Consider the following 24,377-nt stretch of genomic DNA (forward strand, 5'->3'; position numbering starts at 1 on the left):
ATTGCCAGTTTTTGCGCTAATTCAAACTTTGGGGAGTTTTAGTTATAAATCAAATAAGTTCTTAATAATTTAGATGAATGTATTACGAATGTTTGTTACTTTAGTAATAAATCCATATATATATTAATATTTCCTTGTTATTGTAATCACCCAGCAAATTCCGCAGATAATAACATTTGACATATTTGTAGATATAGTTTTTTATCAATTTAATCAATTATTTATCTACAAGATAATTAGTTAATTTGCAATTTAAAATAATTAGTGACCTACTTTGTAACAGTGATTAAAACGTAGAAGCACTTATTACTCCTTGGTTCGATTCCCGGTACTTATAAAAAATTAAAAAATATACTCAGTTTACTGTTTAATAAACATCCTCTAGTTCATAAAATGATCGATCAGTAAATAGATACATTTATCCGATACCCCCTTAGATACCCCACAAAGAATAGAATGATGAACATTCTCTGCTGAATCAGTTTGGACGCGATTTATTTTTAATAATGTTTATAGGTATTGCGGAAAACATAAATACCTACCAAGCATCACGGTAAGTGAAGAAAAACCACGGCTGTATTTTTCATTTTTTTATGTATACTGAAAATTGCAGTAAATCAAAAAAGGTCAAATCTTGAGTTTGTTAACTTATTATTGATTTTTCTACAATATAAAATGTTAAATGGTGGTTGACTTAATTTCATAAAAATGCAGAACGAACATCCATTATTTTTTTTAATATTGCAAATTACAGATTTCGTATAGGGGCAACACTATATAGCTAATAGCAGTCTCTTAGTCATAGGCAGGATGCTTTTATGCACTTCATGATATAAGTATGTACCTAAAATAAAATTGTAGGATAATCAAAACTGTACAATATTTTTTTAAAGAATACTTTGGGCGTGATCTCCTATTGATATCGAAGCCAAAAATATAGTTTTGAGAATTTCTGTTTGTTTGTCTGTATGTACGCCCTTTCAAAATCGGTCTAGCCGTTCCTGAGATTAGCCGGAATAAAACGACAGACAAAAATTTCATTTAGAAAAAATATAATATTTCAATATAAAAAACATACTCCAATTTTATGATTGGTATATTATTTATATTCTATACCTATTTTGGTATATGTAGAGTATATATTATATAACTATAATATTATATAACTAGCATTTAGTAAAAATCAGTTATTTTATTGGGAAAGATAATTGATATCGCACGGGGAATTCCCTACAAAAGGAAACCAACGAAGTTGCCTATGCAAAAAATTATCTCATCTGTGTATCATAATAATTAATAAGCATAAATAGTCGTTTGAGTTTATATGTAACCGTTTATTTTTTTATTTTTACAACTTTTGCAATTATTGAAATTTGAAGCTTCATAGTAGGGACTATTTCCACTAGATGGCGCTGTTACTATTGGCGTAATCAGTGTTAAGCGCGTCACACAGTGAAGATACTATAATAACAACCATGGACTAATAGAATCTAAAAATATATTCTATTAGTCCATGATAACAACCCACAGTAACAACCTGTTACAAATGACCGGAAATTCTGTGTCAACTGTCAGTGTTTCGGGCATAGAGTAATATAATATACTAACGGTCCGCCCCGGCTTCGCCCGTGGTACCTACATGTTTAAACTATCCTATCTCTCAAGTTGAATCGAACTGCACATGGTGTGCGAATTTTATTATAATCGATTAAGTAGTTTTAGGAGTCCATTGAGGACAAACATTGTGACACGAGATTTATATATATTAAGATTGGTTTCAGGTCATTTGTAACAGGATGGCGGTTCTACAGGGGTCTTAGTACGCAATGACAAAAAGAAAAATGATGGTCAGAACGCTGATACCGGATACCTTAGAGACTATTTTCACCGTGTGTGACGCGCATTAGATACGCACAAAGATTTTCTTATTTAAAATCATAGTGTAAAATATTATTATACGAATTGGAACTTATGACTAAGTATATTTTTTGGCGTAAATTATTTTTTGAAAAATACGGTCTTAAAGAAGTTTCACTTCTTACGTGTGTACACTAGTACACGCACACATTTTTTTGTTATGCTAGTAAATTAAATAAAGAAAAATAAAGGATAAATAATACAACAATATAGATTGAATAATTTATTTCAGTGCAACAACAAATTGGGGCCACTCAATACTGGTACAAAAAAATCAAATATGTATCTATAATACATTTTTTATTTCTATATTTAATTTCACAAATAGTCGTAATACACTATAAGTTGAACACGTGGGTGATGTGACTTGTGTTGGAGTTTGCGAAGGTGTAGTATAGGTTTGTGTGTAGTCACGTAGTGTGTAGAATGTTTTACGAAGGTGTAAAATTAGTTTGCCTGTAGTGTGCAGGGTGTTTTGGAAAAATGTAATATAATATTCTATGTAGTGGGTGGGGTGTTTTACGAAGGTGTAAAATGATATTTATGTAGGTGTAATATTACTACGTGGCTGTAAGACGTGTTTGTGTGGGGTGTGCACGTCGAGGTGTGTGTGTGTGTAAGGGCCGCGGTGTGCGGGGCCCGCGGGACCGCTTGCCGGCTGGGGCCCGAGCACTGTTCTCAAGGAATTTCTGTAAATAATAGATATGTTTATTGACTTTTAGCAACGTATTAAAACTAAAAAAAAAGATTATGGATTAAATTTCTAATAGACAATTATATAAACAAAAAAAATGACGTGTGGCACTCGGGGACTGCCACGGTAAAGCATGCTATGCCTTCAAGCCACACCTCCGAGCCCGTCGGAGTGGGGAGCGTGAGGTTTTTCGTTACGGAATTTCTCGATTCGGTCCCCGCGCTCAAGGCCCGCGATAGAAGCTATGCAATAGCTTAAAAAAAATCGACAGAACTGATGCGATTTACTGATTTTATGTCAACACGTGATAATTTTATTACGAAAAGGGTGTTTTTTCCACCAATTATGTGAAAGAATGTGTAGCGAAGAATGTGTTTGTAAAGAACCAATCATATCGCTTCATTTAGTTTGAAGTGCTTAGCATTTGAAATGATACTATTGGTTAATTACAAATATCCTTGCAAGTTGCACAATATTGGTGGAAACGCAGCCTAACTCTAATATTGACTGGGGCCCATATTTTGTGTAATGTAACTTAGTTCAAATAATGTTTTAAACCTTTTAGTTTAACGACAAAAAAGCTTATCAATATTTTAAAAATTTTGCAAATACGAATTATCATGATTATTTTTCAGATATTTGAAGTGAAACTTCTTTATCGGGGTTGGAAAAAAAATTTAGTGTAACATTTTTTCGTTACGCGTCATCTTTTTCTTATCCCTACCACGCGTGATTCGACGTATTTCTGTAAAGTTGCGTATAGTAAATTATTTTTTGAAAAATAAGGTCATAAAGAAGTTTCACTTCTTACGTGTGTACCCTAGTACACGCATACATTTTTTTTATACGCTTTAATACCTCTTCAAACTTGATGACCTCCACGATTTCCGTGATCTTCTTTTCCAAGCTCTTAATGAACAGTCTTGCGTTGGTGACATTGATGTTCAAGTTCTGACCGAGGAGCTTGAGTAGCGGGAGTGATTCACATTCTGATGAACTGGCAACAAAGAAATAAATAAATAAGAGCGTGCCAGAAGTGAAACGACTTTGGCAAGATTCAAAGATAACAAATCGAACAGAATATTGCCATGACGCGACATTGAAATTTTACTCTCAACACATCTTAAGAAGTTTCACTTCAAAGACACCATCCTTAAACTTTCAAATCAAGCTTTTTAATACTAAGACAGTTCTGATGTCTTTTAGTCATCTTCTTCTCAGCGAGTGTGTTATTTATATTTTATTTGACTAAGTGTCTACAGGTAACTTGGCTAACTGTCTACAGGTAACTTGACTAAGTGTCTACAGGTAACTTGACAAAGTGTTATGCGACTATTTGTTAGTGTAACACTAACCTGGCAAGTGAATGAACTTGCTGCAACAAAGTATCGAGAACAGAGCGAGTCTTTTCACACGAGTCCCGCATTTCCTGTCGAGTCTTTTGTTTCTCAGCGAGCGTGTTGCGAAGGGAATCGATACTGACTTGCTGTTTGTGCAATTTGGCTTGGTGTTTCGTGTGTTCCTCCTCTATTGAATAAGTGTGTTGTATTTATTATAATTTATATGTTATAACTTAAATAGTAACATTGGATTAAAACTTAAAAAGAAGGAAGATATTTATATAATTATAATTGGGATCTACATTATAAGAAAACTTATGAATTTTTCAAGGTTCTAAGTAAGTTTAAAATTTAAATCATACCAATATTAGCTCTAAGCGACTTGACATTGTCGCTCAAGTTCTTAAGTTCAGTGTTCACTTCGTTTATGTAGTTGAATAGCGCGTAATTCTCCTCCTCGCGTCGAGTGAACTCTAATATCAGTTTGTCAACGTCATCTTCTTGCATGTACTCCTGAAATTTGGTAAAAATTAAAAAAGTTTTAAAGTCGAAAAAATGCAAAATGCAAAAAAATTAAGTTGCAATATTTTCATTATGTAATGTTTTTTTTTACACTCGCGTTAGTGTGCGTACGTAAGTGTGTGCGAGTATTAGTGTGCATACATGACTATGTGAGTGCGTGTGTTTTGTTTTTATGCGTGTATGAGTACGTATTTAGGAGCGTGTGTACTAACGCACACTAGTACGTGCATGAGTGCGTGTATGTATTTGCGTGGATATGCGAATGAGTGAGTGTGTGCGTGTGTTTATTTGCATGCGTGTGTGCATGTACTTCTGAAATACGTAAGAATGTGAGTTCGTGTGTGTGTGTATACCTTCAAACCTTCCAGTATGCTGCAGTACCCGCAGTAGGCAGCCCTCCGCAGGTCCCTATCCCTGGCCCTCTTGGCGGCCGCCCGTCGGTCGCCCGCGGGACGACGCAGAGCACCCTTACTGCGGAGGAATTGCTCTAGTTTCGCGCTGTATTCGAGCTGACGGTGGAGTTCGCGGACTTCCTGGTACAGATAATATTATATTGATAGTACTACTACCTTTCCTTGTTACTCTATTCATATCTTATATTTAAATTAGTAATTTTAAATCTTTTTAATCAACAATTACGGTACCACGAGCAAATCCATTTTTTATAATCGTACCAGCTCCCACGACACAAGTTCTCTTAGTGTGGGAGCTACAGTTAATAATTTATATTGTATAATAAGTGACAGCAAAATATGATGTTGTTAAATTTTGTTTTGTAACATACTGTGTTTTTGCTGAAATAAATAATTTTTCATTTTCGTTTTCATATTTCATTTTTCATTTTCCGCCCGCGGCTTCGCCCGCATTTTCAAAGATAAACCCGCATAGTTCCCGTTCCCGTTGGATTTCCGGGATAAAACCTATCCTATGTGTTAATCCAAGTTACCCTGTATATGTGTGCTAAAATTCATTGTAATCGGTTCAGTAGTTTTTGCGTAAATGAGTAACAAACATCCATACAAACTTTCACATTTATAATATTATAACTAGTTTATAATATTATAATAGGATATCAAGTCTATCTATCAGTACTAGTAAGTACTGGTAAACATTGACGTATGTAATCACAATCTTAATAATTCGCAAACTCAAACTTATATCACTCGTTAGAAAAAATGCGAAGACAGAGTATTTGATCGGAAAATTAGAGCGTGATTGTAAGTCTTGTTTATTGTTTGGTTTGGTTTATTCACCGTTTCGTTGTTAATTTTTTTTTTCTAAAAAATGTATCTTGACTACAAAATTGAAACGTTGGTGTTATGATTTAATTATAGACAATAAACTACCATTTTTTGAGATATTGAGACGGAGTTATACCTTTTTTTTAACTCAAACTGATACATGAAATATACAAAAAATAAATATATATTTAATTTTAATTTTAACTGACAATAGTATACCAAGCAGTGCCTCCGATAGTCCACAGCTGCCTTTTCCTTCAACGCTTCGAGTTTAGCACACCACTCTTCACGCTGCTCATATGTGGATATTGTGCCTTCTACCAGCTCGAGCACTAGGGCTTTGCCCTCCACTAAACGACGTACTTGGCCCTTCCAGACCGCGTTGAAGAACTGTCTGGAATGTACTGCGAGGTTATTTATATATAAAGGAACTAGCGGTCCGCCCCGGCTTCGCCCGTGGTACCTACATGTTTAAACTATCCTATCTCTCAAGTTGGATCGAACTGCACATGGTATACGAATTTCATTATAATCGGTTAAGTGGTTTAGGAGTCCATTGAGGACAAACATTGTGACACGTGATTTATACATATATATTAAGATAGTTACATTTGAAATCTGTGGTTCAATAGACAACAATTTCGCCAACTTCGTATTTTTATCACTAACATTAAACGACTGTCTGTTTGTTCGTGATAAACTCAAAAAGTACTGCACTGGTGTTCATTGCCTTTTAACTAATGGATTGTGTGGTTCTCCAGAAAAGTTTTAGTATACTATAATTTAATTTGTCAAGTTTAGACAACACGTGCAAAGCCATGAGCGGAAAGCTAGTACATAGTAGATAAACATGAATACGGTCTACTTTTTGTGTTAATTTTTATCACTGTTGCGAATATTTCCGAAATATATGCGAAAGTAACTCTGTCTGTCTGTTGCGCTTTCCCGCTTAAACCTCTCAAGTCTCAACCGATTTTGATGAAATTTGGCACAGACAATCTTTAGATCCTGAGAAAGAACATATAGGCTACCTTTTATCAAAACACCACGCGGGCGAAGACGCGGGCGGAAGCTAGTATTTAATAATACTCACCGATCACACAATAACCGGTCAATGTGCAGGCGCATACTATAGTTTTTGCTGTTAACAGAATTGAACTTCGTCATGGCGGTATTGAGGCGGTTTTCTAGTTGGCTCACTATGGTCTCATTGTTTACTGTATCATATGCCTGAAGTATACAAAGATAAAGATTATGGCGAAGAAATCACCCCCTGGACTACGGAAAGAGGGGATTGCAACTCTCGATTTTTTCCCCTTGTCGCATGATTTTTGTACGGCGTTGCGGAATAATGGATTAAAAGCAGTATTGAAATAGTATGACACAGATGCCGTACATGGTCAAATGACCAAATTTACCCCGGTAATTGTCAGAAAATAAAAAAAAATTACGAATTTGTGGCGCACCATTTTTGTACGCCACTGTGCGTTTTCTTATTTTTAATGGATCTATCGGTGGTAAGAATGCCGTACAAAAATATGTGACCAAAACTCACTCTACCTATTCTTTCGAATTCTCATCTGCACTCATTTGGACAGCGTACAAGTGACGGCATAGTGCTGAATCTTATTATTTTATGCTCTTAAATCGTTCTAGATAGGTCACCTGGTGGTTCAAATCACCCATAACTTTTTCATCATGGGCCTGTAGTCTATGAACGAACAAAGATAAAGCCAAAAAAATATATGGTTTTGCATACGTCTAATTTAGGAAAATATTACCTTCTCCGATCCTTTTGACCTCAACTTTTTAATTTCCTTCTGCACTTGCTTCAAAAGGAAGTCCAATTCATTGATATTCGCGCGATATTCCTTGACGTCCGCCGAATGAATCTCGTGATCCTTCAAAAGTGACAGCAGCTTTTCCCGCGTTTTAGCGTTTTCCAGAACGTTCGATGTGCTTTTCGTCAACTGTCATTATGTTTTTTTTTTCAATAAAGGGTATAATGAGAACTTAAATATAGTTTTATTTAAACACGCCTGAGAAATTAAAATTATTCACCCAACCATGTTATAAAACATGAATAGGAAGTTTTGCACGAAAAGATCATAGATGTAGGTAGATAATAATCAAAGAATCAATGCATTACGCATAGGTACTATTTTTTATTTCAATTCGGTACAGACACAGAACAAAAAAAAATAACTGCTTATATAGCTACACTTTTTTTGTAAGTTTCACATATTCTTTTAACAAGAACAAAAATCATTAAAATCTGTTCAGTCGACCTTAAGGTATGAGTGGTGTTACTAGGGCATGCACCCGGGTTTACCCGGTTCCGAAAAAACCGGGTAAACCCGGGTTTTTTGATGATCTTGAGAACCGGGTCTGAATAGTATGAAACCCGGTTCTCCCGGTTCCGACCAAAATATTAAAATATGAAGTATTATTTATAGTTTGCTGCATTATTTTAACAAATTTATTCTATCTGGCAACGTCAGACTCACGTGCATCGCGAATTTTCGTGTCACGCCTCAAGCGTGGCTCTGATTGGTTGTCTAGATTGTTCTGATTGGTTGTAGGAAAATTATAGACCTTAGATGCTATAATTTTCCTACGGGTGTATTACCAAAAAAAATTAGGCTTCGAAAAATGACAAAAATTAGGCTACTGAAATATTTTTATTAGATTTGTCGTGAATTTGAAAAGCTGTTGATTTTACTGTTTCATATAATGATCCAGTCATGTTTTTGTTTTTGGTATCAAACTGAAATTTATATCGAATACTCAAGTCTTCGGTCCCTTGATGCTGTGAAAAAGTCAAACTCACAAGCCAACGCATCAAAAGATACAGCCGTAAATGCTGAAAATTTTTGCAAATTTCGACATTCGCATTGGACTCAAAACGTACAGGGTACTTCTCATGAACACAGAGCCTTTAAATTTCGTAAAAGTAACGTCTTATAACACAGATAAAGGAAAAATTGCTAGAAACATAAATTTTTAAGTTACAACATTAGTAAAAAAATAGGTTTGTTCGGAGCCCTCGGAGCGCGAGTCCGACTCGCACTTGGCCGGTTTTTTGCTTTACAGTTTGTTTTGTAATGAATAAGGTTTAAGTTTATAATGTGATACTAGCTTCCGCCCGCGACTCCGTCCGCGCGGATATCCGTCTTCGCGTGGATGGTTTATTTCTCCATATTGAGTAACTCTGACAATGACATTTTATAAAAAAAAGAATCCACTGCGGGTAACGCAACGTGTGTTCGCAGTTCTACAGAACAACGTGTATGGATAAAACTGAAAAATTTAGATTTATTTTTTTCCACGTATTTTGCCAGGATAAAAAGTATCCTATTTTATGCCCAGGATAATAAAGTATAAGTATACCAAGTTTTATCGAAATCGAACCGTTAGTTTTCCCGTGATGTCAGCATATACAGACAGACAGACAGACAGACCAAAATTTTTTTAATCACATATTTGGGTTTGGTATCGATCCAGTAACACCACCTGCTATTTATTTTTTCAATATTTTTAATGTACAGAATTGACCCTTCTACAGATTTTTATATGTAAAAATTATGATAACAAGGTACTTTTATGAGACTGATAAATAAAGAGAAGTATTGAAATTTTGTTTCTTTATTAATTTAATAAAACAAGATACAAGCCGCGTAAAATAAAAGGCCTATCAGGTACTTTTATAGTTACTTTTGTTTAATTTCGTATTTTTTTCCGAGGTATTATAAAAGAACCGGGTAACCCGGTTCTACCCGGTTCTGAGCTCGATTTGGAACCGGGTTTCAGAAACTTGGAACCGGACTCGGTTCTGCATGCCCTAGGTGTTACTAAATCAACTATCTTAATTATATTACATAATATATTAGTCCAGGAGGAATCGGCGCATGAGTACCGAAAACTATTCCACCTCAATTTTTTTACGTGATCCTCTTCAAATTGCCCTACTGATGATATAAATGCATGTTGCCATGGGGCAACCCGGTGCCATATTGTTTAAACCGAAATTGTTTAAACAATTGCAAGGAATTGTTATTTTTCAACCGGACAAATTTTTTTTATATTTTTTATCGAAATACCAATAAAAAAGGTCCAATTACTTTTCACGATAAAGTTAATATTTTCAAAGATATGAATTTTTTAAGGTTTGAAAAATCTCAAATTTGGGTACTTTCGACCCATGAAAAATATATTTAAAAAAAAAATAATATATAAGTAATATTTTTTTTTCAATTCTCTATACAATAGTTAATAATATTGTTAATAGAGATTTAAGAAAATTTCATTGTTTATATCTGTTTTTTAATTGTTAACTTCGCGCGCTCACAAGTACGCGCCGCTTACCTTTAAGTATCGCCGTCTCTCTCTTACTCATGCGCTGCATCGGCCTCTCTGTGTCTTGAATCATTATTTATCATTTATCTTAAAAACTATCAACTTTATCAAGATTTCTAAAGAGAGCAATCTTATTAATAATTAAATTGTCTACAATTTGTTTCTTATATATTTTTTTCTGAAATCAATTTTTTTAAAGTTATTTAAGCATAAATTGAAACATGTAATTAAAATTACTTTTTTGTCAGTTTATATTACTTTTTTGTTATTGAAACAGCAAGTAAGGTAAAAGACCCAGTTATTGACACTGGCCTAGTTGTTTGACACTCGCAATTTGATTTTAATTAAAAGAATGAAATGTTCTCAAAAAACCAAAGATCTTAAAATTTTTAATTCAAAAATTATATTTATTAATTTATTAGAATTGATTTGTTTTTTTTTTAACTAAAATAAAATTTAAAGTGTCAATAACTAGGTCTTTTACCTTATTAATTACATTGAATAACTTCTTCAAACGAAAGTTATAGATGGAGAAGTATGAAATAATAAAACAAGATTTAAAAATAAGTATTTATTTATTATCAATATTATTTTTATATATTATATTCTTACAGTCTTCTGAATCACAACCACATAGAAGTATGCAACTTATATTATTTGTGAGCGCGCGAAGTTAACAATTAAAAAACAGATATAAACAATGAAATTTTCTTAAATCTCTATTAACAATATTATTAACTATTGTATAGAGAATTGAAAAAAAAATATTACTTATATATTATTTTTTTTTTAAATATATTTTTCATGGGTCGAAAGTACCCAAATTTGAGATTTTTCAAACCTTAAAAAATTCATATCTTTGAAAATATTAACTTTATCGTGAAAAGTAATTGGACCTTTTTTATTGGTATTTCGATAAAAAATATAAAAAAAATTTGTCCGGTTGAAAAATAACAATTCCTTGCAATTGTTTAAACAATTTCGGTTTAAACAATATGGCACCGGGTTGCCCCATGGCAACATGCATTTATATCATCAGTAGGGCAATTTGAAGAGGATCACGTAAAAAAATTGAGGTGGAATAGTTTTCGGTACTCATGCGCCGATTCCTCCTGGACTATATTGATTATTCTAAATTGGAATATAATACTAATATTACAAATGAGATATTTTCTCATGCAAAGACAGACATTATGCAGAGGGTTTTTATATAATTTCGCAATTCATGTGGGTAGGTTTATAAATAAGAAAGCCAATAGTAAATAAATAATATATTTTAAAATAAATTCAATAATATAAATAAATGCAACAATTGCTCACCACTTACATTAATTTTCCTTGATTGAAAATCTTTTAAAGATAATATAAGATTTTATCATATATTTTTTCAGGACCTTTTACTGTGTGCTCGAGTTTTCTTTCGAAAAACTGAAAAATTAATAATGATTATGTACTTATTTTATAAAATTAACAGAATAGAATGGAATTAAAAATTTAATATAGAATATAGAATAATCCTTTTGTTATATATTCTCTTATATTTTAAAATATTAATTGATTAGTTATTACAGTCCTGTTGGTCTTAGCGTCATGATATACAATCTATTAGATAGCCCATTTATCTTCCTTGATAAATGGGCTATCTAATAGAGGCTATCTAACACCGAAATAATTTTCCAAATCGAACTAGTACTTCCTGAGATTAGCACATTCACACAAACTCTTCAGCTTTATATTTCTAGTATAGATTTTACCACCATCAATGTTGATCTGTCTGATCCAAAGTATCTGTTCATAGTCAATTGACTGAACGCAGATGATAACAATAAAAAAAAATCAATGTTGAGCATTAATAAAATATACAAAGGTAATAAACCTTATATGACTCCATCCAATACATTATAATTTATAGTATAACTAGCTTTCCGCCCGCGGCTTTGCCCGCTTTGTCTAAAACATAATAAATTATATACTAAAACCTTCCTCTTGAATCACTCTATCTATTAAAAAAAACCGCATCAAAATCCGTTGCGTAGTTTTAAAGATTTAAGCATACATAGGGACATAGGGACAGAGAAAGCGACTGTTTTATACTATGTAGTGATTTCCTTACCCGTGTAATTCTTTTACAATCTCGTTTCAAATTATACAGTGCCAGTTCATGATCCTTCGGCAGCGCTTGAGAGAAATCTATTATCCAACATTTATCATCCCACCATAATATATTATTTTCATTTAAATCTCCATGCACCAAGTCCCCTTCAAAATATAACTTATCTATAGCTTCAAGAACACAAGAATATATGTACTGCCATTTTTCTGTAGGCACTACTAAATCGGCTAGAGAAGGGGCTCGTTTTTCATCACCAATAAAGGACATGAATACACAATGTGATTTATAACATATTGGTGAAGGTGTATTGATTCCAATCTCTTGCATTTTAACTAACATGTCGAATTCAGTTTTCGCCCATCGTCTAACAACTTGCCGAGTATTCTTGTTCACAAAGATCTCCTCGAATTTACAATCTGGTTTCACAAATGGTTCAGATGATATTGTTTCTTGAAGCTTGGTTTTGAATACTTTTATTGCACAATGATTAAATCCCTTGTGGGGTGAATTGAAGTTTGCGTGAAGAATAAGGGATTCACTTCCATGATAAATTACTCGGTCTATATTTTTTAGCATTCCACTGTTGATACATTTTCTTAGTAACAATCTTGTGTATTGCTCTTCAATTATCAGTTTCGCAACATGTCTTTCTTTATTACAATGAAACCACCAAAACGGTTTATCTTTGAATTTATCAGAATTTGGTACTTTAATATACGCACACTTAATTGTATCTAGATTTGCTGGAAATTGCACAATTTTGTTATCGTTTTTGAAATCTGTTTTTGTTGTATTTTTGCTTAGTTTAGGGCAAGCAAATTCTTTCAATTGTCCATCTATCACATCCCAATGTTTGTCTGTTTGAATATCCTCATCATATGACAAAGAGTTTTCTATATCTTGGCTCTCCTCAATATTAATAGTGCCTGTTTGTAAGTCAACCCTGTCGAATCCTTGATTAACTACATAATTCACATTATGACGGTCCAACAAATTATCTTGTATGGCTTGCAATGATTTATCCTTTGTCATAACAATGTTAATGTTTTCGCGGTAAAATCGTAACACTAGAATTATTACTTCTGAATTACAACCGGCGATAATATCCACACTATTTATTATTGTCAACTTTCTTAAGAGAGTATTTAAATAATTTGCAACTTTGAAGTGGTTTGTGCTAACTACCTACTTACTAATACTGCGCGCTATTCTTTGTATTACACATATTTATACGGGCGTCTATATTGCGTAATTGAAATGAAATTTTGGTTTATCGGCAGAATTATTGCACAATATTGCTGATTACGGAGGGTGAAAATTTATTCAAAAATTAAGTCTACCGCTTCTGGAAACTGAGTTTGAACCATTTTAGAATATCTTGGTATCTTCAATTTCATCGATTGCACAATTAAGATATAATGATTTCTCAGTAAAATTAAATCATTATTATTTTGTAGGTAAACAAATACATAATATTTTGAAAATAGACAAAGACACTGACGTTAGACGTATAGATTAAAGACACTAGACAGTGACGTTAACACAGATATCACAAGAATTTTGAATTATGGCGGGAATCGAAGTTCCCGAAGTAATAGCTGTGTTTTACCTGAAAATAAAACACATATTAAATACTTACCTATATTTGAAGCTTACTTCATTGAGAAGGTACCTAGCTTTTTCCGCCTATTTTTCCCTCTCTTTCCGTTGTATATATGCTATCTCTCTCGCACACCTCTCCACCAGGTGGCGGGGCGCACGATAATGTCGGGCGCTGGATGTTTTTCATTGAGTCGAAATCCACAACAGGTGGACGTTAAGTGTAAGCTTCAAATATAGGTAAGTATTTAATATGTGTTTTATTTTCAGGTAAAACACAGCTATTAAACACTTGACCGTAATTTGAAGCTTACTTCATTGAGACCTGTTTGTTACCCACCTGGTGTACAATATATGGACGCCAATGTGAATTTGAATACATAAGTAATTACTTATTTCTTTATTTGAAAGAGTAAGGTGTGCAGATAGTATACCTACCAATAAATCACACAAATTTTTATATTATATAATATATTAACAATCCCAGATGAAAAGTTAATCAAATAAGAACCAAAAAGTTAATCATAATGATTAAAAGTATTAGAACTTATGAGATTGGTTCAAGCGTACCTTAGTTAACCTTTTGGGCTTGAAAAGTTAAAGTTACTACAATTTTCACTATCTTTAGCGTAAATCTGCGAAAGCGCCAGTAACGACTTTCAATTACGCATTTAGATGTTACTTACAAAATGAAGCAACAGCTGATCCCGACGAGGCAAAAATACCTCAAACTCAAACCTTTATTTATTCAATTAGAACTCTGTAGAAGCACAATTGAATCATCTTTACATAGAATTACCACCTGTCTCAACTCACACAGTTTTAACCCAACCTGCTACAAGCGGACAAGAAGAGAACTTGGTCCTTACTTTTGGGGTCAGAAATATTAATTATTATTAATTTAAAAGGTCACCCCTTGAATAAGGCAATAAAATATCAAAACAGGTAAACGGTTTTAATTATAATACAGATTTTTAACATCAAACCAAACCGTGCGGTATCTATTAATGTTTAGAGCCAACGCCACCAATCATAATCTAAACACGGCTAGTACTTTCAGTACAATGCATGAATTATTTATTTAAAACTGATAGGTCATAAACTCTGTACTGGAAACAAATATACTGAACTTAACTCTTAAGAGACTAAAATGATAAGGAGCTTATCTGTGACCCAAAACTGCAATTACTACAGCCAAGTACGTTACTTTTAATCAATTCGGTTTTAAGATATAATTATGATTTACATAAGAACTTATATACCGAAAGCCTCGGGACTACATAACGTGACTTATCTTCTTATATATAAAAATGAATCGCAAAATGTGTTGGTAAGCGCATAACTCGAGAACGGCTGAACCGATTTCGATAATTCTTTTATTATATTCCTTGAAGTACGAGGATGGTTTTTATGTAGAGAAAACGTAAGTACCACGAGCGAAGCCGGGGCGGACCGCTAGTTTATAATAATAGTGTTTGTGCACAACACTAGGCAGTCAACAGCTATATGAACGTCAGATAGGAAAAGAGCCAAATTTATCCAGTCAGTAACAAAGGATTTTAACTATAGTTACTTTATTCTAATTCAACCAACTACTACTAGCTACTCCGTATGTCTTTTGGATAGACGGAGGCAAATAGGATTTTTATTCCAACTATATCATTTGATATTTTGAAAATGTACTCCACATTTTCATACCGTCAGAGTCATTTTGCAGATTATAGTGGTGCAGCACTGAACACTGTCTATTAGGTGGCTGATGCTGCTGACCGGGCCTTCAGTTCCGCTTTCCAGAATACCTTCACCCTTCTAGGTGTTACTACTACTGAAATAGCGGTACTCTATCGCGTCGTTCAGGTCTCTAACTGACTAGGATTTCTCATATTATCGTAACAACCCTCGCTCGTTCTAACGAGGATAAATTATCGCCAAGGAATTCTGCTGCAGGATAATGGCAAGAGAGATTATAAGCTTAACTATGCAATATTATGTTAAGGAATATGGTGGGTTTTGAATACTATCGTCGTCTGAAAGTATCTCCTTTCGATTAACTGCATTAAGGATGCAGATCTGATCCCATCTTTGTTCCGTAGGAATGCTACGACAGTCTAAACGTTACACTGAACAAAGAAAATTGCCCTGAATATAGTCGGTTGTTCCAACATCCGTAATATGGCTAGCCTAAGGTTAGTTATCCCTTGATTGTAACTGCTACCAATGGAGGCATTGCTCTTGTGTTGTCCACAGTTGTGCGAGTGCAAAAATGAAGAACTGAGCTCGTGGGGAGCTATGTCGAATGAATCTGTGTTAAGATTATGACAGTATAGGACAGTTAGCTGTGGATGCGAAGACAGGACATTACTTTATTCATCCGTAAACACGCGAGGCAGCCACGGACAGCGATATAGCAAGAACTAAACTAGCAAAGTTTAGTTCGCTTACCAGACTTTGTCATGTTTTAAATGCAGTATATCCTCTGAATAGCATTGCATTTATGACTATTGATAAACTTAATTCACCCGTAAACACGAGAAGCAGGCACGGATAGCGATATAGCAAGAACTAAACCAGCAAAGTTTAGTCCGCTTACCAGACTTATATTTTAAAAGCCGTATAGCCTGTACATTTCATTTATTGCCCCCCCCCCCCCTCAAAGCAAAGAAATGAGAAGTCATTTGGCAGAGCTTTCTCGTTAAGGGTAGGGGTTCCAAGTAATATCTAATAATAAGAGGCTTTTGTTTGGAAAGATTGACTTTCCGTTATTTATCCTCTATCCTATGTAACTCAACAGTCAGTATTCTCAGCATTCGTTGAGTACTTAAACGTTTTACGTTAATAGTTGTATATAACTTTATTATACAATATAATAATCCTGGTGGGATGACAAAAAACTTGTCTAACAAACGATTATCCTAATCCCTCAGCGATTTATTGTTTGAGCCCCGAAGAAAAATCTCATGGGTGCAATAATGAGGTCAAATGGGTTGAAAAACGAGTCAAATAAATTGCCTACAAGACCGGGCAACTAAAATAGGCCTATGAGAGGTCAACTATACGTAATCAATCGTCATTTGTTACATTCAATCGCTTTGCGATTAAAAAATCTCTTCCGATGTTTGTATATGTAAATTGGTAGGCTAGTGCCATTTAATTACGATACCAAACATACCGTTGACACAAGGCTTGGTGACAATCCTCGAAACCACCGCCACAAATCATCTGCGAGATGATATTTGATCCGACTCGCCTTCCTTTGTTGTGATTAGGCTTTGCATTGGTAAATACAATTTGTTCAATTCCAATTTCCATAATTGGTAAACCAATGGTGGTTTCCTGATTCCTGAAGCGTAAACTTTTAGGATACGAAGTATCAATTTCATGCGCCCATTATTTGACGTATCTAACCTTTATTGTATTTATTAGGTCATTTACTATACTGCCCACTGTGAAGTAGATTTCAAAACCTTTTTCTACCTACCTTAGAAGAGTGAAGATCCGATACGGTCATATCCAAAACTTCTTTCGTGGGTCCTCGTTGACAAAAGCAAATATCTATGATCATTTTAATGATCAATCCTTTGTATATTTGCACCAATCGCCATTAAAGCCCTGCGAGGGCTGATATATATTTGCACCATTTCCCCGTGGGGACGGTTGTTATCAAAGCCCCGCGAAGGCTGATATATATTTGCACCATGTCTCCGTGAGGTACTGTTGTAATCAAAGCCCCGCGAGGGCTGATATATATTTGCACCATTTCTCCATGAGGGACGGTTGTAATCAAAGCCCCGCGAGGGCCGATATATATTTGCACCATTTCCCTGCGAGCGACAGCTGCGCGAGGGATGTTTGTAACTAGAAATAAGTAGGGCCTGCCAAAAAATGCTTAAGAGACACCCTGCGAGGGTGAATTTGACCTGGCTAACCCCTGCGAGGAGTAGTGGCCACATTTATGTATTCTGCTTCGAGCAAGAATACACCTTAGTGCTAATATAAAAATAGCAGTAAATAATCATTTAAATAATATAGCAATTAACAAGGTCCTTTAACTTATTTTCCAATGTTAGCGACATTTAATAAATTCATAATTCAAATCAATTCACTAAATTTTAAAATGAACTTCGATTCATATTTATTTTTGTTCATGCAATCGATGTAACATTTAGTTGCTTTATATCCGTTAACATTCCTTACGAACGCAACCATACCGTCGTAGGACGTTATATTTAATTGCACAAAATAATCTCCACTCACCCGCAATTTTTTACTTTTTGTCAAGGTGTACAAGTTTATAATATTATTCTAAAACGTTAGAAGTGAATTGTAAATCCTTTGAAATAAGTGTATCTAAATCTAATTTATATTAAGATATCTCGATAATTATTATACGATAACCCTTTCAGCACAAGTTCAGTAAACCAAAGAATTTAATTGTAAAATTTTGGTACTTACTCGTTTTAACAAAAAAGTTGCATCATTTGAACATAGGAAACGTAATTTTCAATCAAATTAGCCGTGTGTAATATGTCTATTTTCACATAAAAACGGATCAGAATAATACTCATCCCATCAAAAACATCCTGTAAAAAACCCAAGTCTCGCAGCTCAGTCTTTCTACCGTCAAAAGTTGTGAGATCCATGTAATACCAAGTCGGTTAATCTATTTAGTGTCTACTTGAAGGACCTTCTGTCTTAAGTTATAACATAAGTTATTATCATGCCAATATTAAAAATATTTAACGTTTCAAACAAATAGATCGACTTGGACATCGCTTGATTTGATTATTAGTATGTATCACACTACACAGCACGACGGGCCAGCGACCAACAGGAACGAGAGTTTCAATCGCGTGAGGCGCGAGAGACACAGCACGACGGGCCAGCGACCAACAGGAACGAGAGTTTCAATCGCGTGAGGCGCGAGAGACTAAAGAATCTAATATAATATTGTAATATTCATTTTGTTTTCATGCGATGTCCAAGTCGATCTATTTGTTTAAAACGTTAAATATTTTTAATATTGGCATGATAATAACTTATGTAATAACTTAAGACAGAAGGTCCTTCAAGTAGACACTAAATAGATTAACCGACTTGGTATTACATGGATCTCACAACTTTTGACGGTAGAAAGACTGAGCTGCGAGACTTGGGTTTTTTACAGGATGTTTTTGATGGGATCTCACTTCTTTTTGTAGAGCCTTTCTTTTTGATACCATCTACTTCTAACGAATTTTGTTAAAGGTCTTATGATATTTTCTTATTTTTATATGTAGTCTTCCTCTTTTTCTTTTCCGGTACTACTTCTTGAGCTTCAGCCACAGTTTTTCTCAAAGCCCACTCCCTGTCTCTATGGGCTTTTCTCGGAGGCTTTGATGTCTCAATTTTTGACAAGTCTGGACGGTAAATACTTCTTAATCTGTTGTATTCACAAATTGATGATTCCTGCGCTTTAATACTTCCAAAGTCGACATTAATGAGATGTAAACCGCCCAGACTTGTAACTCTCGAAAGTGCCACGTAAGCTTGACCGGATGTGAACACTGCAGAACCTATATCCATCAGCGCATTACTTAGGCTTAGGCCCTGTCATTACGTCGACCATTTTACAAGTAATAATGTTGTTCAGTTTCATGGGCTAAACACACCCTTACCCACCCTATACCCCCTCCCTTGCCTCATATAGTAGGTACCTATCTACACCTATTAAATTTATAACCACCACCAACCACCAACTGCATAAATAACTTTGTAATCCCATATATTTATATGGGATTACAAAGTTATTGATGCAGTTGGTGTATTTGGAAAACTGGACCGAAATTACAAAATATTTAAGTTTTCCCATGATTAAGACACTAAACTCTATATGTATTCCAAATATGAAGCTTCTAAGTCTGCTAGAAGTGCCTTGGACTTTTGATGATCGGTGAGTCAGTGAGTGACAAAATTTAGAAACTTTAACAAGTTGTCATTCTTAAACTACTGGTTCAAATTGACTGAAATTTTAAATATTCCGTGTTTATACAATGCCGGATTAGTTACTGAAGATTCAGGTTTCTTGCTTTATCCACAACCGAATTATAGGGGGTCGAAAAAGGCCCGAATTGCTTCGAGAAAAGGATGGTACGGCCGTGCCGCTTTTTTTTTGCTCGACTTGGCGGGGGCACTGCCGTGCCCCCAGATAAAAGGACACGTATAGACTACGGATAGTTTTGAATGTGTGGAACATTCATGGTACGTATCTACTATACATGAGCGAATTCCATCATTATTCAGTTGAGCGGTAACTCCCGTACGATTTATAAAATAAAATCACAACATGTTCTGACATGTCGTGACTTCTTGGAGCTGACTCATCTCGTTCGATAATTTTTAGTAATAAACTATGATAGGAATTCCGAACCGTTCCTAGCGATAACGACAATGTAATAAAGTCGTAGCAATGGATTGTATGCCTGTAAAGCTTTGAGTTGGCTCATATCCATACTAAGTATTAATTGTAATTTTTCCACGAAAAATTCACTTGTACCCTTGTAATAAAAACACATTATTAAAAATGAAATAAAATATTAAAAATATCTATATACAAGAGAGGGTATTTGATATATCTAGTAATATCAAATAATCACAAAAGTAATATTAACGATTCGAGTAAAGCCGAACGGTAACACCGTTAAAATAGCTTTACTCACAGTATTAAAAATTCAAATATTAATTAGTACATATTGCATAATGAAATATTTCAAAAGAAAAGTTACTATTTCAAGTAAAATGTAACGGTTGTATCGTTAATTTTAAATATCTTTATTCATGCTATTAAGTATTTAAGCATATTGAAAAATAAACTATTGCTGAAGGATTCATTAAAAACCTCAGCATTTTAAATAAAGTCCAACGATTATACCGTTGACTTTAAAGATTTTTACTCATTTTTAAGTAAAATATTATTAGAATAGATGTAAAAATAACTCACTGTACCGATCCGACGGGATACACTTTTTAACACTTTTATGCGGCGATTACACCTAACGAGTACAGTGGCGAGTCAGTGTCCTCGGCCGAGTGCTAGGTTGGTATAAACACTTCAACGAGTGCTCGGCCGAGTACTCGGCCGAGAAGAGTGGCGAGACAGTCACTAGAATCCCAATTTGTTTACTCGGCCGAGTACCCACTCGCTATACCGCTCGGCAGGTATAAACACGCACTCGTCGCGTCATTCGGCCACTCGCCACTCGTTCGTTTCGTCATTGTATTTTTTCAAAGAATTATTATTTTTATTTATTATTTCTAATAAATCCCACAATTCGTTAATAATATCTGGTAACAGCCGATTTAAAACCCGTTTAAATTCTTTTTTTTTCGATCCATTGCAGACGTCCGCGTCGTGATCAAAACTGAACTGACTCGCCACTAGTGAAATACGTGTAAACACCCACTCGGTTCGGCAACTGTCTCGGCCGAGAGCGTATTTACTGACTCGCCACTGTACTCGTTAGGTGTAATCAGCGCATTAGCACTTGCTTTAAGCAACACTTAATACTTAATAGCACCAAGGTTGTAGTCTTGTAGACAACCTTCTCGCGGCGGAAGCTAGACGCCAATGAAAAACATCCAGCGCCCGACATTATCGTGCGCCCCGCCACCTGGTGGAGAGGTGTGCGAGAGAGATAGCATATATACAACGGAAAGAGAGGGAAAAATAGGCGGAAAAAGCTAGGTACCTTCTCAATGAAGTAAGCTTCAAATTACGGTCAAGTGTTTAATATAGAAATAATTCTTTCATTTTTTTTTAATTTAATTTTAATTCTTTATTTATAATTTATCTTTATATCTTTATCTTTATCCTTATATTAATATATCTTTATTTTAAACTTTAATTCTTTTTTTTATTCCATTCGAAGATCTAACGATAGTAAATGTTACCATACTGAATTGGCCTATCTTTCAGCTTAGCACACCAAGCATCTAGAGCAATAATTCACGTCACCATAAATAAAAATATCATCGTACTCAGCGATAGATGAAAAATTGAAAAAAATGTCATAACTCCGAAAATACGAAAAATCGCATAACATACATGGGGGTGATTTGGATAGCCCTCTAGGTCCTCTACCTCTCACCTTCCGTTCATCACTACTTTTTGGACACCCTGTATAATCAGGATTTTTAATGATTTTCGTTTATTTTTTTTTTGCATTTGCAATACCGAATTATAAATGGGGTAGCCTGGGTAGCCAGGGAGAACAGCTTGTTATTTATTAGTAATTATACCTTTAGCTGCATCATGATTTTATCTAGATCGGCGGTCAGCGACTGTATAATGTTCCTTTGCACTCTAAGGGTAGGCTTCACACTGCTCATCACATTAGCACGGTCCACCTCCATAACCCTAAACTAGAAATACATAAATAAATGTATATTGTAGGAAAAATAAAAAATACATACGAGAAATCCATACTATTTAATATTATAAATGCGAAAGTAACTCTGTCTGTCTGTCTGTTACTCAATCACGCCTAAACTACTGAACCAATTTGCATGAAATTTGGTATGGAGATATTTTGATACCCGAGAAAGGACATAGGCTACCTTTTATTGCGTAATATGTAACACGGGCAAAGCCGGGGCGGACCTCTAGTAAGATATATTATATAAAGATAATTTAGCTATGTTCGAGATTCGAGAGTCCGTAGTTTTATCGTCAAATCGCAGCAAATGAACAAAAATCCATCAAATTATTACTTATTAATTGATATTAGCTTAGAAAATGCTCTGGCCAAAGAATGATGAAATCATTTTCAAGTTTTCAACTTCATTTGTCATCACAATGTTATGAAAACATGCATATTAGTCCTTCAACACGCAGAAATTAGCATTATTTTTTTTTAAGAAAACTAGTAACCGAGTTTTATGTGTAATTATCACGCATTCATGTAAGCACTCATGAAATGATTTATTGTTTGTTTTAGTGGTTTTAAATCTTTGTTATGCTATTTGAACGTTGCATTATAGTGTTTAGCAGCTTTACATAAAACTTCCCATGGAATACAGGCCTAATAAGATGCAATCAATTACAAAAGTATGCACGCAAATAAGTGAACTTCCTAAATTGCTTTTAAGTGCGATGGGGCGCAAGGTCTGAACCTGTGGTCTGAACCGTCGATAAGTAAAGCCGGGCCTGAACCTTATCTTTTAAAGTATTTGTGAAGAATATAAAAAATGACAAAATATTATTCTATCTAATGTTATATTTTGATAGCCTCTACTTCGCCGATTCGTGTTAAGTTGTATATAGTGAAACAGAAATATTAAAATGTTTATTATAATGCATGATGTAGGACTAAATAATGTATGTATAACGTACCTACATACAATTTTTATACTTATTTTTAAGTTTCAGAATTTACAGAAAAAAGAACAAGTTCTTCTGAGGAAGGTAATTACATAATATATAAATAATTAACAACGAACATTTAGAGTTTAGACATATCGAGAAGTTAGTTTAGCCCCATTGCACATCTACATAAATTTCTTCTAAGTTCTAACAGCCCCTAAAAATGCTAGAACATAATATTATTATCTATTGTGAATCAAATACCTGTCTTTGTAGTTTAGATAATTCGTCTTCCGCCATTTTCTCCATCTCCATATCATCGCTTGGTCCGGACATTTTTATGTTCTATTCCAAATTTAAAATATTTCTTATTTTTTTTTTATTCTGAATTTATAAAATCCGGTTATTCTGTGAGGCTCTAGTGTAGTTAGATCAATGATGCTAGGCAACAAACTTTGTTTATGCTTCATCCACACAGATACAGACACTCACCGGCACGGAATCTTGGCCACTTACAAATTTGCCGATAAAAAAAGTTTGAAGTGTTTTTCACGATTTTTTTGTATGCAGATATGTTAACATATTATTTGTTTAATTTTATGGTAAGAAATCATTAAGTTTGAGAATAATCTTTTACCACTTTTTAAGAGTTACTCGAAATTTATGATTTGTGCGGTTAAGCCGAAGTTACGAATTGTTCGTTTTAAACTTTTTTCGATATCGTTTATAACGTTTTAAGATATTGTTATTATTGTACTGTAGTCAATGATCATAACAAACAATAAAGAATGCCGTTAACATCTGAACAACCTGCTCAGGCCGTCACAATGTTAGACCAATGACTGCCGCAACGTAAAGTACCTAATGTAAAGTACGTACCACGTTCAGCGGTGCACTATGCATGGAGAATATACCAGGAGACTAGCAGCTACACGTCCAGACCAGAAAATGAAGGCGTGAGGTGCTCATCAGCTCGAGAAGACCCGTTTATTGTTCAAGAGATACTCAGAAATGGCTTTCTGACAGTTTTTGAGATACGCCACCGGCTCTAAAACACCAGGATAAAAAATGTGAGTGAGTAATCGGTGAGAAGACTAATGAAAGAAATAAATTTGAAGGTTTGCAGACCAGCACGCCGTCCAGAACTCCTCAGACATCACAGGGAAGCACGTCTTCGTTTTTCACGAGAACATGAAAACTGGACCCACAGCCAGTGCGCTCGTGAGGTGTTCACAGATGACTGCTAAGGCACTTTAGG

At 34.5% G+C, this 24,377-nt stretch overlaps 2 protein-coding genes across 2 annotated transcripts; both read right to left on the minus strand.

Annotated features, from left to right (window-relative positions):
* Window positions 1–2,156: 2,156 nt before the first annotated feature.
* LOC149479118 (coiled-coil domain-containing protein 63-like) lies at window positions 2,157–23,460 on the minus strand. Its single transcript, XM_089708848.1, has 10 exons — window positions 23,384–23,460; window positions 22,057–22,179; window positions 7,496–7,684; window positions 6,808–6,944; window positions 5,934–6,108; window positions 4,827–5,006; window positions 4,314–4,464; window positions 3,967–4,138; window positions 3,470–3,608; window positions 2,157–2,606 (listed from the first exon to the last, which is right to left on the minus strand). The coding sequence occupies exons 1-10, from the start codon at window positions 23,453–23,455 to the stop codon at window positions 2,478–2,480; spliced, it is 1,467 nt and encodes a 488-aa protein (XP_089564974.1). The 5' UTR covers window positions 23,456–23,460; the 3' UTR covers window positions 2,157–2,477.
* Window positions 11,325–13,685, minus strand: LOC149479119 (serine/threonine-protein kinase RIO3-like). Its single transcript, XM_089708867.1, has 2 exons — window positions 12,184–13,685; window positions 11,325–11,498 (listed from the first exon to the last, which is right to left on the minus strand). Exons 1-2 carry the CDS (start codon window positions 13,213–13,215, stop codon window positions 11,424–11,426), a joined length of 1,107 nt encoding a protein of 368 aa, XP_089564993.1. The 5' UTR covers window positions 13,216–13,685; the 3' UTR covers window positions 11,325–11,423.
* Window positions 23,461–24,377: the final 917 nt, after the last annotated feature.

This window comes from Colias philodice, chromosome 21, assembly GCF_061535455.1.
Source record: "Colias philodice isolate Cphi_HAF_F1 chromosome 21, ilColPhil1 Martin Lab GWU primary, whole genome shotgun sequence".
Classification (NCBI taxonomy): Eukaryota; Metazoa; Arthropoda; class Insecta; order Lepidoptera; family Pieridae; genus Colias; species Colias philodice.

What these genes read in the sequence shown, in the direction of transcription:
- LOC149479119 (XM_089708867.1), bottom strand. Translation starts at nt 13,215, where the DNA reads ATGACAAAGGATAAATCATTGCAAGCCATACAAGATAATTTGTTGGAC. An exon ending in ATTGTAAAAGAATTACACGG is followed by an intron (nt 11,499 to 12,183) that starts GTAAGGAAATCA and finishes TTAATTTTTCAG; the next exon opens with TTTTTCGAAAGAAAACTCGA.
- LOC149479118 (XM_089708848.1), bottom strand. Translation starts at nt 23,455, where the DNA reads ATGTCCGGACCAAGCGATGATATGGAGATGGAGAAAATGGCGGAAGAC. An exon ending in AAATCATGATGCAGCTAAAG is followed by an intron (nt 7,685 to 22,056) that starts GTATAATTACTA and finishes ACATAATGACAG; the next exon opens with TTGACGAAAAGCACATCGAA. An exon ending in GGTCAAAAGGATCGGAGAAG is followed by an intron (nt 6,945 to 7,495) that starts GTAATATTTTCC and finishes TGTATACTTCAG; the next exon opens with GCATATGATACAGTAAACAA.